Below are 14,972 nucleotides of genomic sequence, written 5' to 3'. Positions count from 1 at the left end.
GTGAGTACTGTACTCATATGTCTAAGTGACATCGAAACCACATACCATCCATCTCAGTCATAGATAGTAACCAGCTTCATGCCAGTGTGTTACATACAAAATGCAACTTTATTAACCTTCATGCCTCCATTCATATTGATATACATGTATATGTTTGAACTTATTTTAATTTCACAGCTCCATCCATATGAAAAATACAGAGAAAAAGGCAAAACACTGACTGGATACTTAAACAACTCCTGGAGAAAAGAAAAGCGAAACAGAAAAAAAGACACCTGTTCTTGAAGTTTTGAAAAATATCATGATTAAAAATTTCTTTTACAGATGTGGAATTCCATGAAAAGAATCTCCCTTTTGAAGCAATGCTGAGCAATATCACAATTTTTTTTTCGGTAAGAATGAAAAGATCTGAATATATTTACACTACACTCACTTTACATAAATACAGGAACAACGATTACTGTACGTAATATCAGCAAACTTGAAACATAGGCATTGGCTTAACTACTTAAAAATTTCAAAACCAGGAAATCAAAAGCAGATGTTACACAGAAAGTAAAATAGATATTGAACTGATAGAGAAGTGTAAGATCAGTATTCATTAATAAAGGCGTCACTCTACAGCCAGAATCCCAGCCATGGGATTTTTTTCCTGTGAGTAAGATTCCTCATAATCTTCCACGGAATCACTATATTGAATTCATGTGATGAAGCTGAAACATCAAGAGGCCTCAGTTCTGTTCCCCTTAGAGGAGGTGACTTATTGCAAGCAAAGTAATAACATGAGCTATAAACAGCCTGTGAAGGTTTTATGGGAGGATGCTGCATTTGACACAATGGCATAAGGCTCAGTGCGAAAAGACAGTTGAACATTAGAGGTCCGACTTGCATAATGTTGTCTGTGCTTTTTTCAAAATCCATGGTTTCCCATTCGAAATTTATTAATTTGAGCAGACATGTTGAAATCCAAACTCTGCACGGAGCAGTTGATATTACACATTTGCAATATTAGGCACTATTCATTATTATTGCATAACTTTGACCCTGGTTACCGTTACAAAATTATGCTTTAAAATGAGGAAAGAGATGCTGAAGGGAAATATAATAGACCCTGTCCTGTGGAGACACCATATTCAAGTCAAATTGAATTTAGCAAAAACTGGTGTATTAAGGCATGCAACGTCATATACTGAATACGAGAGTACACGTGTTGATATGTGCTTGATCAATATAATTTCTTGTCCAGGTATAGCAAAATATGAACACTGGGAATCGAGTACCTTAATACGGCCCATGTATATAAATAATTTGTTGATTATAGCAAACACTGGTTCAGCCTTGGGAATAAAAATGATTTGATCATGAACTTATTTAACCACAAACCAAAGAAAGCAAACTGTTATATAACAGCACATATGATATAATTTACAAGATGAATACCATTAGCCCCATTTCACTGTATATCAAATTAGATAAATTACAGTCTCTGAAAAAAGACTTTACATGTATAAATGTATTTCCTGCATCTACTAATCAAAAGCCCTATTTTTCCAATGTATATACAGGCTGTAGAACTTTGTAATAGGTTTTATCTTCACTATCACATATATTACAACATTTCAAAAGATCCTTTTTACAGAAGAAAAAGTTATATGAAATGACGAAGTGCCCCTCAATATTAAAATGTTCTCATACATTTTATGGATGATACAATATGATGATGATTATTCGTCTATAAATTGACATCTGAAATAAAATAATTTGAAAATCATACTCATAAACAAACAAGGTGCTGATATGCGTTTGCCAAAATGATAATACAACTGGGCATAATGACATGTGTGCAAACAATATACATAAATAATGAGAATTACCATTGTCCATTTCATCAAAGGGGTGCCACAAACTTTAGGTGCATGTGTGGAAATTACTTTCTGGATTTGGCTACTTTACTGCAAGTGAGGTTGTTCAGTACAACCATGCAGGTGTGGCTGTGTCTGTGTGTGTGTGTGTGTGTGTGTGTGTGTATAATTTTCAAGGTGTTATTATCAAAAAGATTGCCATTTCTTTTTACTTGCTTCGGCCCAGCAAATGCATTTAGCAGCACTATCAAATAACATGGGCTGGCCTGATTCTCTGAGTTTATGTCTGCATGTAGAGTATTGGAAATACCTGCAACAATATCTTTAAAAAAATAAAAATAAACAAACGTTTAATTGAGCTTCCTGATTAAAGGTAAGTGATGTTCTCTGGGAAATAAGATATTTCTGCCAGTAACTGCATCTAAAGTGTATTTTTACTGTACACACATAATGTATTCATGTATGTGAATGTGCATGTATTTTTATATATATGTACTTTGTATGTATGCATATGTGATTCCTTCATTTTTCAGCATTATGTATAGCCAAAGCTCAGGTAAATCAAATAACAATCTGAACATACATCTGGTCTGAGGTGAGAACATTTCAAGTGACTGTTTGAGACACATCAAAAATATTTAATTAATATGATTTGGAGTAACTCACTAACTGAGACACATCTGATTAGAGCCTTGTGCTGGAGCTACAAACCAATCAACAGAGGGAGTCGTGGAACAAACTGAGGACTGAGTCGGCCCAGCTAAAAACATCTCCTCCTGTATTGACATCAGCAAACAGAACGAAGTGGAGGTTGACGTTCCTTCTCATTTCTTTGTTCAGTATGTATTGCTCTTCTGTATTGTACATCAGGTACCACACTATCCCTGTAACACTGCAGCCGATGTCTGTTTCAGCTTATGGTCAAGTGCTGCTGTGCAAAACCCCAAAGCAAGTTCTTTTCACTGTCAAAACCCAGCTGAGAAAACAGAGCTGAATAATAAAAACAGATAGATTGGGACAGAATGAAAACATGATTCTGTAAGGTGCCTATTTTTTTCACATCCTGGAAATGTCCTCTGATTGTTTCAAAGTTCACTGTACATGAGGGGTATTTTTCAACATAAGCAATAAGCAGGCATTAAAAACAAAGAAGAAGCAAGATTCAATAAACAAAACGTTGTCATACTGAAAGTATATTTATCTTTTAAGATTGCACTTTACTGATTGCTAATCACAGCACAAAATCCACCAAAGATTTTTTTAAGAAAATGCTTTCAAGAGGCTCAACATAAAGAATAGCACTGATGAGATTTGGGGTTGTCCGGCCCTGTGAGTGGGTCATAAAACGTTTCTTTGCTGGTGTGATGATATGCATGTCCAGCTTTCATTATTTGAAATAAAGCAATGAATATCTGAAACAGCAGATGTGTTGATGAGGTTGATCCATTCAGGTTCTGGCTATTAGAGTCATTGTCAGTTATTGTTTGCTGGCTATGAGAAAGGTGAAAGTCCAGCTCTATTTTAGCTTCTACATGGCATGCCTCGGATAGAACAGCAAGCTCCAGCAGGCAAAGGAAACCATCAGTGGTAAAATGACACCCTCTGCTGGTCTCAAATCAGACTCACAGGGAGGCACGGCACAACAATACTGCCTGTAATTCCAACTAGGCCCAAGTCCTTTCCTGTGATCCAGTCCAGGCTTCACTTCTTTCTGCTCGCACAGGAAATGTATTCCATACAACGGGGTCTTTCACATTATGAATGCTGGAAAAGCAGCCATTAAAATGATAATGAAAAGAAAGATACCAAAAAGAGACAGTTGCGATTGCATTTTATGTTTTTTTTTTGTCCAAACAAAGAGTTCATCCTAAAAATCAAAGTGAAACATTTACAAACAGTGCTGTAAAAGACCGTTCCCTATTATACTCCAAACAATGACAATAACAGATCCTGCCGTCTATTCCTTCCAACCCAGAGGATCCAGAAGTGACCCTGTTTTGTGCTCCACAAGCTCTGTGCCCCTCTCCATCTTCTCTCCTCATGACGGATGAGAGTGTGTATGTGTATGTGTGTGTGTGTGTGTGTGTGTGTGTGTGTGTGTGTGTGTGTGTGTGTCTGTCTATGTGTGTGCGTCCAGGCCAGCTGAAAAACATTCATAGGGAGATCCCGCTCCCCCGGCTGCCTCTGTGCGTTGATGTGTGTGTGTGTGTGTGTGTGTGTGTGTGTGTCTGTCCCATTGATCTCTCTCTCTCTCTTTATCTCTCTCCGTCTGATTCACACCAGCATGTGTCTCCGTCGATGTAGGGCCAAGTGGTCAGATCTGGAGAAGCTGCGGTCACAGTCTGCACACTTGAAGGGCTTCACCCCTGTGTGTTTTCTGTAATGCCTCGTCAGCTCATCGGAGCGGGCAAACTTCCACGTGCAGCCGTCCCAAGTGCATTTGTATGGCTTTTCCCCTGGAGAGGAAGACAGAAAAGAGTACTGTTACTGGCTACTGTACATAATCAGAGTTAATCAGCAAGTGTCCATACTTTGGCCTTAGTGCACTAAAAATTATCATATGTCTCACAAAAAGTTGGTATCTTTGTATGAGGTTCACATCTATAATGCATAACAGGAATAGCTAAAAGCCTTTATAGCGTATCTCATTACAACATTTATATGTTATTGTATGATCAGGGTACAAAAAAAATTGCTCGTAGAGAAATCACTATTTTTCATGAAAGCTAATGAAGTCTTAGAAACATTTTCATGCTTTACGTTGGCATAACAGAGAGTTTGGCAATTGCATTCCAAAGCACCTTTGTGATAGTTCATTGAGTAAAACTTGCACCACACCAGTGTGTGCGCAAGTTTGTACTCCTCACAGATATCAGCTAAGCTCCTTACTGTAAAGTAATTGTAAGGTAAAGTATGCACACCTGACATCTTTGCTGACCATTTTTTAATGGATGTTACTGTTTTTTTGTTGTTAGATTTTTGGTTGCGTTTTCAGGCCTCTAGTGGTTTCCATTTATTTCTGTATGTAGTGTGAATTGTGTCTGTAGTATGAAAACCAATTAGCAGACTTGCTAGAGTTGTGTAATCCATCACAGTGAACATCAAGTCAGAATGAATTGTTGCCAGTGGTACATTCTCATAGCATAGTTATGCAGCGAAGGTGCAGATTTATTTGAGTCTGCACTTACATATTACTTTGACAAAAATGAATGCTGAAACTCAAGCAAGCTTCAAGTTTTTAAAATGGTTAGCTGTATTATAAAGTCTATGTGATTTGTAGAAAATGGACTAAACCATATCACTGGTATAGTTTTTTAAGGCATTATGTAACTATATCTAATTTGGCACAATAGCAGCACCTGGGAAAGAAGGTCAGAATTTGCAACTGCAGTCTGTTGCACTGTTGATGATGCTAGAGTCTAGACCATTAACACATGTGTGCTGTCTGGTGTAGTAGCCACATTGTTTTATCATTTTTGTTTACTGTGAACAAAATTAACCTGCATAATTTCCAATTATTCCATGTACTATCGAGTTCATATTGGAACAGAATAGGCAATTCTGAAAGGTCCTAATTTAGGTTGTGGTAAAAAAAAAAATGATATGACGGTTTACTTAAAGCATACAATTTCACTTAAAAAGATTAAGTGATAATGATTATTAAGATTTTTGCCCATCAAAAGTATTATGAGCATACAAACTGTAAGTACATTCTTATATGTGTTGAGCAACTATCACACATGTTTTAATGTGTTGTGAACTGTATATAATGCATTACAGATACAGACTTAAGACTTTAGATTTTAGCACTCCTTACAAATACACTCATGTTACAAAGAATTCTGCCTTCTTAACATGGTATCAAAATGTGTCTGAGTTTGGGCAGATAACAGGCTTCTCATGATCGTGGTTGCAGTTTTCCATGACAGATTTTTGTCTTCAACTCAAGCTACATGAAAAATATGTTCATTTACTGATGTGTGGTCCAGTTCAAACCAGTGTGCGAAAGAGCATGTGTCTATTTCTTGTTTTGTTACGCAAATTACTCTGGTCTTTAGTTTTTGTACTTGGTACAGAAAGAGTATGTCCATGTCAATCATAACTGTTGGACAGTTTGAGCCGGCAACATAATAAAATAAAATCACATCATTTAAACATACATGCTCAGACCTACTGACCTGTATGTGTCCTCCTGTGTGCTTTTAAGTGGGAGCTTTTGGTGTACACCTTATTGCAGCCCTCAAAGTCACATCTGTGGATTCTTCTCTTTTTGGAATCTGGTGACTCTGACCTCCGGGGGCGCCGTATGCTGTCAATACTGAATGGGGACATGGAACTGCAACAGGAGAATAAGAATCAACAGAAAAGCATTATTAGACTGTGACGATGACCTTACCACATCGAAGCAGTATACTTAAAACAGTGTGTATGCATTTTTTTTTTTAAATGTCGACTTTTGAGTGTGCTGTTGAAGGAAGACTTGTGACAGGTGCCCTCTTAGATGCAATGAATGCTGGACATCTGGACATATCTGCAGAGGATTTCCATGGATGGATCAAACATGGATCAAAAAGAGATTCTTTCCCAGGCAAGAGAAGACATAAAATATAATGTGGATGAGAACTTGTGGCCAACTGCAGAAGGCAGGGTTGACTAGCGCTGTTGTATTCTATCATTTCTGAAGCTATCTATGCAAGTATGTATAATAAAAATATACAGTATTGTATTGCATTATTGGAATTACTTTAGTTTAATTTTTGCACTTGAAATTACTCTGCAAAAATGTCACAAAAAAGCCTATTGGGGGGAAAAAATGGACTTCATATGGACTTCATACTTCAATGGACTTGTCATTCTGATGGCACTGACATGTTCACTGATATAAAAATTACTTTTGAGATGTAGGCTAAGCATGTTGAGCAAGTTACATGCTTTTGCAGGTAATCTGCACTGTGTGGGGCTGTTTGTGCAATCTGTTTAGAGAAATGCACTTACTGCTTTGCAAATGTTAAGGATGATTTGAGAAATGTACCAAAAGCGACTAACTGCGAAAACTGTAATTGTTGTGAAGAAATGCAATTACATAAAACTGTAACTGTAAGTATTGTATAATTTGTTGTTGGTATAAAAAGTTAAGTATGTTCAATTCCTGTACAAAGTAGGGAACCAACTGCAAAAACTGTATATTATAAAGATGAGTATATGTGTATATATATATATATATATATATATATATATATATATATATATATATATATATATATATATATATATATATATATATATATATATATATAAAATACATACAGACAGTTACTAGAAGGTAGTGGCACAGTAGACTGTCAGCAGGTGGCAGTGCAACACTGCTGTACAGTAACTCTGAGGGAGCAGATGAGGTAAGAAGGCTGGTATTCTTATTGCTCCGATACTTTCATCAATCAAAGGTGGAGGGATAAAGGAGTTTTATGTCTTATTGTTCAATAAGGGTAATGACTCCTGAGCTATTTCTTTCATCAATACATTTTTGCATGACATTTCCTCTCCAATAACTAGTCAATATCACTGTTGATTATGTAATTTGTCACGTCTAACAGTGACGCCCTGTAGCAAAGTGTGCGCTTTTGCATGCAAAACTAAGTGTTTGTGGTAAATCTAAATGTGCTCACGAATTACTCCTCTGAATATATAATTCCGTACACAAACTCACACAAAAAATTCAGGATGGAACTTAGGGGTAAGGTTGTGGTTAATGGTCAGTAGTTCACGAGTGAATGTCGACTGTGAAACAGTGAGCATCTTTCACACAGCGATAAACACATGACTGCTGCACACACACAACAAACGGGCAAGAAAGAGAAAGACAGCAGAGAAAAACAAGAGCATCTCTGTTTACTAGAAGGGAGGAGCAATAACTGTGGGATATATCTAACTGTCAGCATTGGTTGAGTGCAGTTGCTTTTCTTTCAGATCTCAGAGTCTCTGCTGTGGATGTTGAGAAACAGGTATGAGGAGGAAGGGGTAAAGGGGAAGGAGGGAGAGTACGAACGGAACAACTTGGGGGCTGCCAGACAGACCCTCCAGTGGACTGTCTCTACCACACATACACCCACTTCCTGTCTCTCTGTGTTTTACCGAAACACAATTTATCAAATGCAGACTCAGATGCAAACTTGCAATCAAGATACACACAGGCTACACAAATACACAGACATAGAGAAAAACACACATATATACAGATCACCTGTTGCTCTTGGCTTACTGCCAATCTGAAGCTGTACAGGAAATTAGCACATGGGTCAGATATGAAGTGAACTCCAACTCCCCTCTCATTTCTCGCTTTCTCTCTCTCTTTCTCTCTCTCTCTGTTGCTCACTCTCTGTATAGCGTGTGTCTAAGTTCAGAAAATGTTAAACCCTAATGTGATGTCTTAACATTTAGGCAGAGAAGTGTATTCATAAAGCTGAAGGAAAACAGCATGTTTTCCTTACAAAATGATTGATGAGATTACTTGCCCCCTAATAATCAAAAAGAAAATTTATACAAGCATCTACAATCGGAGATACTGTAGGCCTGTGCGTGCGTGCGTGCGTGAAGAGGAGGAGCAGGATTTACAGTGGAAACACTCTGAGTTCAGACATCGAGCAGATGAGGCGGATGTTTACATTCTGACTTCATCTATGAAGCGACACCATGATTATGATATAATTTAGGAAGAGTACAACAGCTTGTAAAACAAAGGACGAACGGCAACTCATTACTCATCATAAACTAATTCATTTAATGTACAACTGCTTCCACACTGCTGGTGATAATTATGTCGTCATCAGTGCTCCATTCCAAGAGCTCGGTGCCAGATTTCTGGTTTAATCCATTTTGGGTACTCATTTCACAAATGTGAGACATGCTACTGATTAGTGATCTTCAGTCCTTAAAGAAACGCAGACATTTCAAGTGCTGACCAATGAAACAAAGGTACACAGTTAAAAACTTCAAAATCCACTTAGATGACATCAGGTCACAACAGAAATGTAAGAGAATCAAGAGAGGGAAAATTAAAATGTAAGTATAAATTTAAAAAGAAAACGGGATAAAAGAAAAAAATCACAATAAAATCATTGGTTGATTAATCAGCTAGTCAATTGACTATTGAAAATTTGTTGTCAAATTCTTTGACAATGGTTTTGTCATTTGAGTCATTTATCAAAAAAAGTGCCAAACATTTGCTGGTTAAGTTGCTATCAGCATGCTTAAAGCATATATTTATTTAGTAAAAGATCACTGTCAGTCGTACTTGTTCAACTTGTGCTTTTTAAACTGGAAAAATCAGCAATGTCCAAGAGACAAGAGATCAACTGCTTCACACTTTGTGTTGTGTTCAGAGGTTGTCTTTTTATCATGGACTCAGCTGAAAAACGTCAATTAATGTGACAATAATCAGTAAAAAACAATAAACACAAAGTTGTGAGAAGGGTGTTATATTTTCTCATGTGAGCCCGGGGGTAAACTCACACTGCCTTGAACCCTGTGTCATCACAGCATCATGGCTGTGTGAACGTGTCTGTTTGTGTCTCCCAAAGCAGCAGAGAGAAACAGGAAGTGCAGCTGCGAACGATTTCAAACGGAGTTGACTTCTGTTTTAGTTCCTTTGTTTCCCCTTTTATTCCCCTCTTCATCCGCTGCTCTCCACAAGTACGACAACGAGACAGAGATGAGGAGAAATAGCGAGGGAGTGTGTGAATGTGCGTCACTTGTAACAGGGGTTTCCCACAATGCACACAATACATATTTTTCCTCATAGGAAACAAGGTCTTAACACAACATTTCAACACAGCAACAGAGCTACACCAGTCTTAAATAGGCATAAAGTAATAGTAGATTTATCAGAAAAACAGGAAAGGGAGTGTGTATGATTTTGTGTGTGTCTGTGTGTCTGTGTGTGCACGCACTCACACTGGACGACTGCCCACTGGGCATTACTGTACCTGTCCGAGGGTCCTACCCCTTACCTTCCCCTCACCCCTCCTTCCACCTGCTCTGCTTCATGGCCCCAGGTCCTTGGGGACCAGCAGACTTCAGCAGAGACAACCCTTCCAACACAAGCCCCTAAACCACACACACACATGCACACACTCACACACCTTCTCTCCCTTCCTCTCTCCTTCTCTAACTGTCTTCCTCTCTTTCACTCGCGCTCTCCCACAATAGCATCTACCCGTCCCCAGGGAAACGCATGAATATGGAGGAGGCTGCCCAATAAGCACATGGCACACACACTCTCTCTCTCTCTCTCTCTCTCCCTCTGTCTCTCTATCTCACTCTCTCCTTTCACTCATTTATTTATATATAGATACCTGGATTGGAAGCTGCAGGCCCTCCCATCCTCCGCCCTTACACTTCTCTTCTGTGATGCTCTCTGGATGACTGCTTGTGTAAATGTGGATACTAAATTACATAAAGCAGGTCTTTCTAGACTCACGGTGAAAATGTTTAAATAAAAAGAAAAGAAATACAGCAAGACAACGGACTGATATGTTTCAAAGAAGTGCTGTTGGCTCCTGTTGCAGTGCAGATGTCCATAGAGCGCATGTGTTGTGTCAATACAGAATGCACATACTTCCTCTATGTGGCCAAACTGGCGTGTAACTCAAGAAGACTACAGACTGCTTTGTTTTTCACAGACAAACATGCAAGTCTGTGTCCCTGTTGACAATAGCTGACCTCCTTCTGGAACCAGCTGTTCTGTCCACTGTGCAGAAACATGTGCATGCAGTACAGTACAAACACACATACACCGGAGGATTAATACTTTCAGACGTGCACGCATCCTTTTTAGCACGCACAGTCGCGTACATAGCCAGCACACAGGAGCAGTTTCCACAGAGCACAGTCTGCACTTTGCACACACAGAAGTGGGTGTGTGGGCAGACCCTGGCAGGGCACTGCTAAGCCTGACTGGTGATTTCTCTCCATAGTGAAAGCTTGGGCAGTGAAAGGTTGGGTCCTGCCAACCTCTGTTCTCCTCTGACCACCCGGAGCCCACGTGTGGCACTAAGGGGCACGCCTGTCCCTTTCAATAACCTGCATCGAAACCTGAGTCCTGCAGTGAGTGTCTGTGTGTGTGTGTGTGTGTGTGTGTGTGTGTGGTGTGTGAGAGTGTGTGTGTGTGTGTGAGTGTGTGTGTGTGTGTGTGTGTGTGTGTGTGTGTGTGTGTGTGTGTGGTGTGTGAGAGTGTGTGAGTGTGTGTGAGTGTGTGAGTGGTGTGGTGTGTGTGTGTGTGTGTGTGTGTGTGTGTGTGTGTGTGTGTGTGTGTGTGTGTGTGTGTGTGTGTGGTGTGTGAGAGTGTGTGAGTGTGTGTGTGTGTGTGAGTGTGTGAGTGTGTGTGTGTGTGTGAGTGTGTGAGTGTGTGTGAGTGTGTGAGTGTGTGTGTGGGTGTGGGAAGGTGGGGGGGGGGGGTGCTTGTGTGTCTTCTCTGTAACACTGCAACCTCTACTTGTACCACTGAACAAGTGCAGCCAGAGAACTACTTTTTAATCACAATGTGTTGCACAGTGTCAACACAATAATTCATTTAGTTTCATTACTGTAGATGTTCACACAGCCAGCAGTGCACAAACAAACAATACAATGTCTTGTACACAATTTTAACCCCATAAGCTGGACTGTTACCATCAAAACACAACCATTTGGGGTTGGGCTACTGTCAGCCTCGGCCTTGTAATAGTAATGTTGCTACATCATTAGCAGGACTCTCACAGAGTCCTGGAATACTTTCCTTACAGTTAGTCTAAATAAAAGTCCTATGGGCATTAACTTGAGTCTGGCCAGGCAGCTAGTTATGACTGTTCTGAGTTTATGGGCGTCATTGGGAGAAGGGCAGGGCAGAGTCAAATGTTTCTCCGCGTCTAATTTCCTGTTTCTGATCAGGATACTGTAAACTGTCATCCACTGGAGAAGGAAAAGACTTTTCATTCAACACAGATGGACTGGCTCCACAGGAGTTGTGATGTCTGTAGGCTGAACAGGGCATAAAGTATGTCTGAGCCATATGCAGTCAGGCATATAGACGCACACCCACGCAGATACATCCAAATGTGGAAGTGCAGTTACTAAAGCACACAATGCTAGGTTTTACACTTGGTGTATATGTAAATGAAGCTCTTCATCCAGGATGACTAACAATGTGCAATGCCAGAGAACATTTCTAATACCTCTGAACTCTGTAATGCCATGTCGGAGCTCTGATTTTTCAACATAATGTGCATTGTGCATTTTTCCAATTTGTACAGTAATAAAACTTCCTAATTTTAAATTGTTATTATCCGTTCTCAAATAGTCATCAATTCTTTAAATGTGAAATTGTCAAATTTGACCACATTCTTTTTTATTTGGTATCTACAAGGTACTATAAAGCATTTACTTTAATAAATAGGTACATTGTAATGTACCTATTTATTATTTGGGTGAGCCAAGATGTGAAGGAAAGTTGATTTGAGGAAAACTACTAAATGGAACAATGGAACAAAGTGAAACTCCCATATCATCAAATTCAACAACAGTAGAATCAAGACCGTACTTCCCAAACATTTTCCTGTGACAAGACGGAACAGAAATAACAGCTTAAAACAGAGATACAAGGATTTTTCAGAGCTGTTAGGGTCAGCAGAGGTCAGAATAAGGATTCATCCCAAGTGTGTGGGTAATCAACATTTCCCACACACATGTGCAACGGTCATGATACTCACTCTTGTACGGCGCGGGCTATAGACAGCGCAGTGGAGCCGGTCTCATTAACACTGTCCAAGGTCACGTTTGGCAGGTCGTCGTCATCACTGTCACTTTTGATCTGCCTTGGCGACAGGCCGTTGTGGTCGGTGTGTGCTGTGAGGACGGGACATAGACACAGCAGTCAGTGTGATGATTTGTGTATTTAGTGTGTGTGTGTGTGTGTGTGTGTGTGTGTGTGTGTACTACTGAATATGTCTGAATTTAGGTTATGAGTATGTGTGCTGGTGTGTGCAACTCTGCTGGGCACTCTGTTCTCTACTTCCCTACATGTGCAACTGACAGAGAATCATATTCATGATAATGACAAGCTTTCACATGAAAGGCCTGAAGACAACACAAAAGTAAATACATCCATTCACTGCTGTACTCTTTTCATTGAACATCCTGATTATTAGCAAACTAGCTTTGTCCCATCTTTGATTATTTTCTTTTGCACGGCAACCACAGAAAATACACGCCAGACATTTACCTGGCCAGCATGCTATTTACTATGACCGTCTGGGCTAATAAGTGCAGGGGTCTCTGTCTCTTGAGCTGCATGACAAAGATACATCCATCTCACCAAGTTGTGACAATTTCTCCCCTTGACAACTCATTGGATATATTGCCAGAGCCTGCAGCCATTCTGTCATCTCTGTCTCCGTGGACCATAGACTGTATAAAATGGACACAGGCTGTGTACATCCTGGATTACTCAAGGGATGAATATACAAATAAGAAAAACTACCTTCAAGAGACTACTTGTTAAAGAAAAGTTGCTGGAAATGCACTGGATTAAACACAGATGAAGTTATATGGTAAAGAAGTATAGAAGAACACACAAGTGTATGGCTAAGATAGGCTATTACAATAACTAACAACTATATTTGTTTCTAAAGGTGCCATCATTGCAAAAACTTATTACATGGTGATACATTTTTTTGCTGAGATATGTAACATCCCCATTTACTATAAACCTGGTGTTTTTATAAGCTATCAGGATTTCACCTCCTCTGCCCTCTCAGCTGAGACTGTGGCCATAATGGCCCATAATAAGGGTCTAGAGTTAGGAGCCGACATGGTGTTATTACTGGAGGGGGGGCTGCACAGAAATAATGCTGTAACACTGTTGGAGCTTTTGCTTTTAAAGGTTTCTAACTGTTGTCGTAGACTAAGACATGCAGAGTGGTCACCAGCTCGCCTACCCTATGGAAAACCTGTAATTAGTTAGAAATGCATCGTGTGTTGGAAAGGGGTATTTTGAGCGAGGGACACAAAGGAAGAGTGGTGGAGAGGTGGGCAGAGCACTGGATTTCTTTCTTTCTCTCCTGTTGTTTCCAGTCAAGCCCTGTTTCCATGGCAACCTCCTGCCGGAGACAGGGAGACAGCAGTGAAAGGAAGGGTACCCGCCCTCTCTTAAAGAGGATGGCCAACCTGTGTGTGTGTGTGTGTGTGTGTGTGTGTGCGCGCATGCAAGCAAGTGTTTTTGTATCTATGTTGAAAGCTTCAGTATGACTGAGACTTGCATCATTGCAACATGATTGTTGGGTTTGTATGAAGTCAAACACGGTAAATCTGGGCTCTTGACCCTCATTACCCACATTAAACTCAATATGAGGAAAATGGGCTTTAGTTAGTGACCCCCCGCCCCCCTTGTGATGTCAAAAACATATTTTTCCAGCCACCATCCAACAGTGACACCTAAAAGGGAAAACTCCAGACGTTACCAAAAATCTTCTCATTCATCCATCCATCCATCCATCCATCCATCCATCCATCCATCGTCAACCGCTTATCCTGCATACAGGAGCCAATCCCAGCTGACATCGGGCGAAAGGCGGGTACACCCTGGACATGTCGCCAGTCCATCGCAGGGCCACAAAATCTTCTCATATCCAACAAAAATATTATATCTTGTAGCACTTCATTATTTTGTTGACTTTGACTGTGGGAATCTTTAAGTAATTTTTTTTCATTAACTGTATCTACCACACCCAACATTTAACACTCATTCACCACATTTCCTTTGTGTTTTGGGGCCTCCAGAACTGGGCAGACCTGATGCTGTACTGTGAATAAGTGTGCGTGCGTGTGTTTGTGTAAGTGCCACCTATCTTCCAGTTCCATCCACACCCTCTTATGCAAGTCTTGTTTTTCCTGTCCTTCCTTGTTTCCTCTCCTCTCCTTGGGAGCAGACACCCAGCATTTAAAAGGCCCATCACTAAGGGGACCACCACACCCAGTCGGCATATTGTCTAAACGCATGCTCTAATTACAAATTGTTTGTTTGCTTGTATCTCCGGTGCATGCATGGGTGTGAGTTAAAGTCTAAGTGTGTCTTGTCCA

At 40.0% G+C, this 14,972-nt stretch overlaps 1 protein-coding gene across 5 annotated transcripts in view; it reads right to left on the bottom strand.

Moving 5' to 3' along the window:
- Window positions 1–89: 89 nt before the first annotated feature.
- Window positions 90–14,972, bottom strand: part of klf12b (Kruppel-like factor 12b) — a 39,495-nt gene continuing 24,612 nt past the window's right edge. For all 5 annotated transcript variants that reach the window (XM_038720960.1, XM_038720962.1, XM_038720964.1 and 2 more), the window contains 3 exons: window positions 12,605–12,740; window positions 6,041–6,198; window positions 90–4,318 (listed from right to left, as the gene is read on the bottom strand). In XM_038720960.1, coding sequence (XP_038576888.1) covers window positions 4,137–4,318; window positions 6,041–6,198; window positions 12,605–12,740 — 476 coding nt within the window. In that variant the 3' untranslated portion in view covers window positions 90–4,136. The remainder of the gene's footprint in view (window positions 4,319–6,040; window positions 6,199–12,604; window positions 12,741–14,972) is intronic.

The sequence above is a fragment of the Micropterus salmoides genome, unplaced genomic scaffold (genome assembly GCF_014851395.1).
Source record: "Micropterus salmoides isolate LMB-PRFRI ecotype aquatic unplaced genomic scaffold, ASM1485139v1 Ms_hic_scaffold_15, whole genome shotgun sequence".
NCBI lineage: Eukaryota > Metazoa > Chordata > Actinopteri > Centrarchiformes > Centrarchidae > Micropterus > Micropterus salmoides.
The sequence above is the reverse complement of the archived record's forward strand: the minus strand, read 5'-3'. Positions and strand labels throughout refer to the sequence as shown.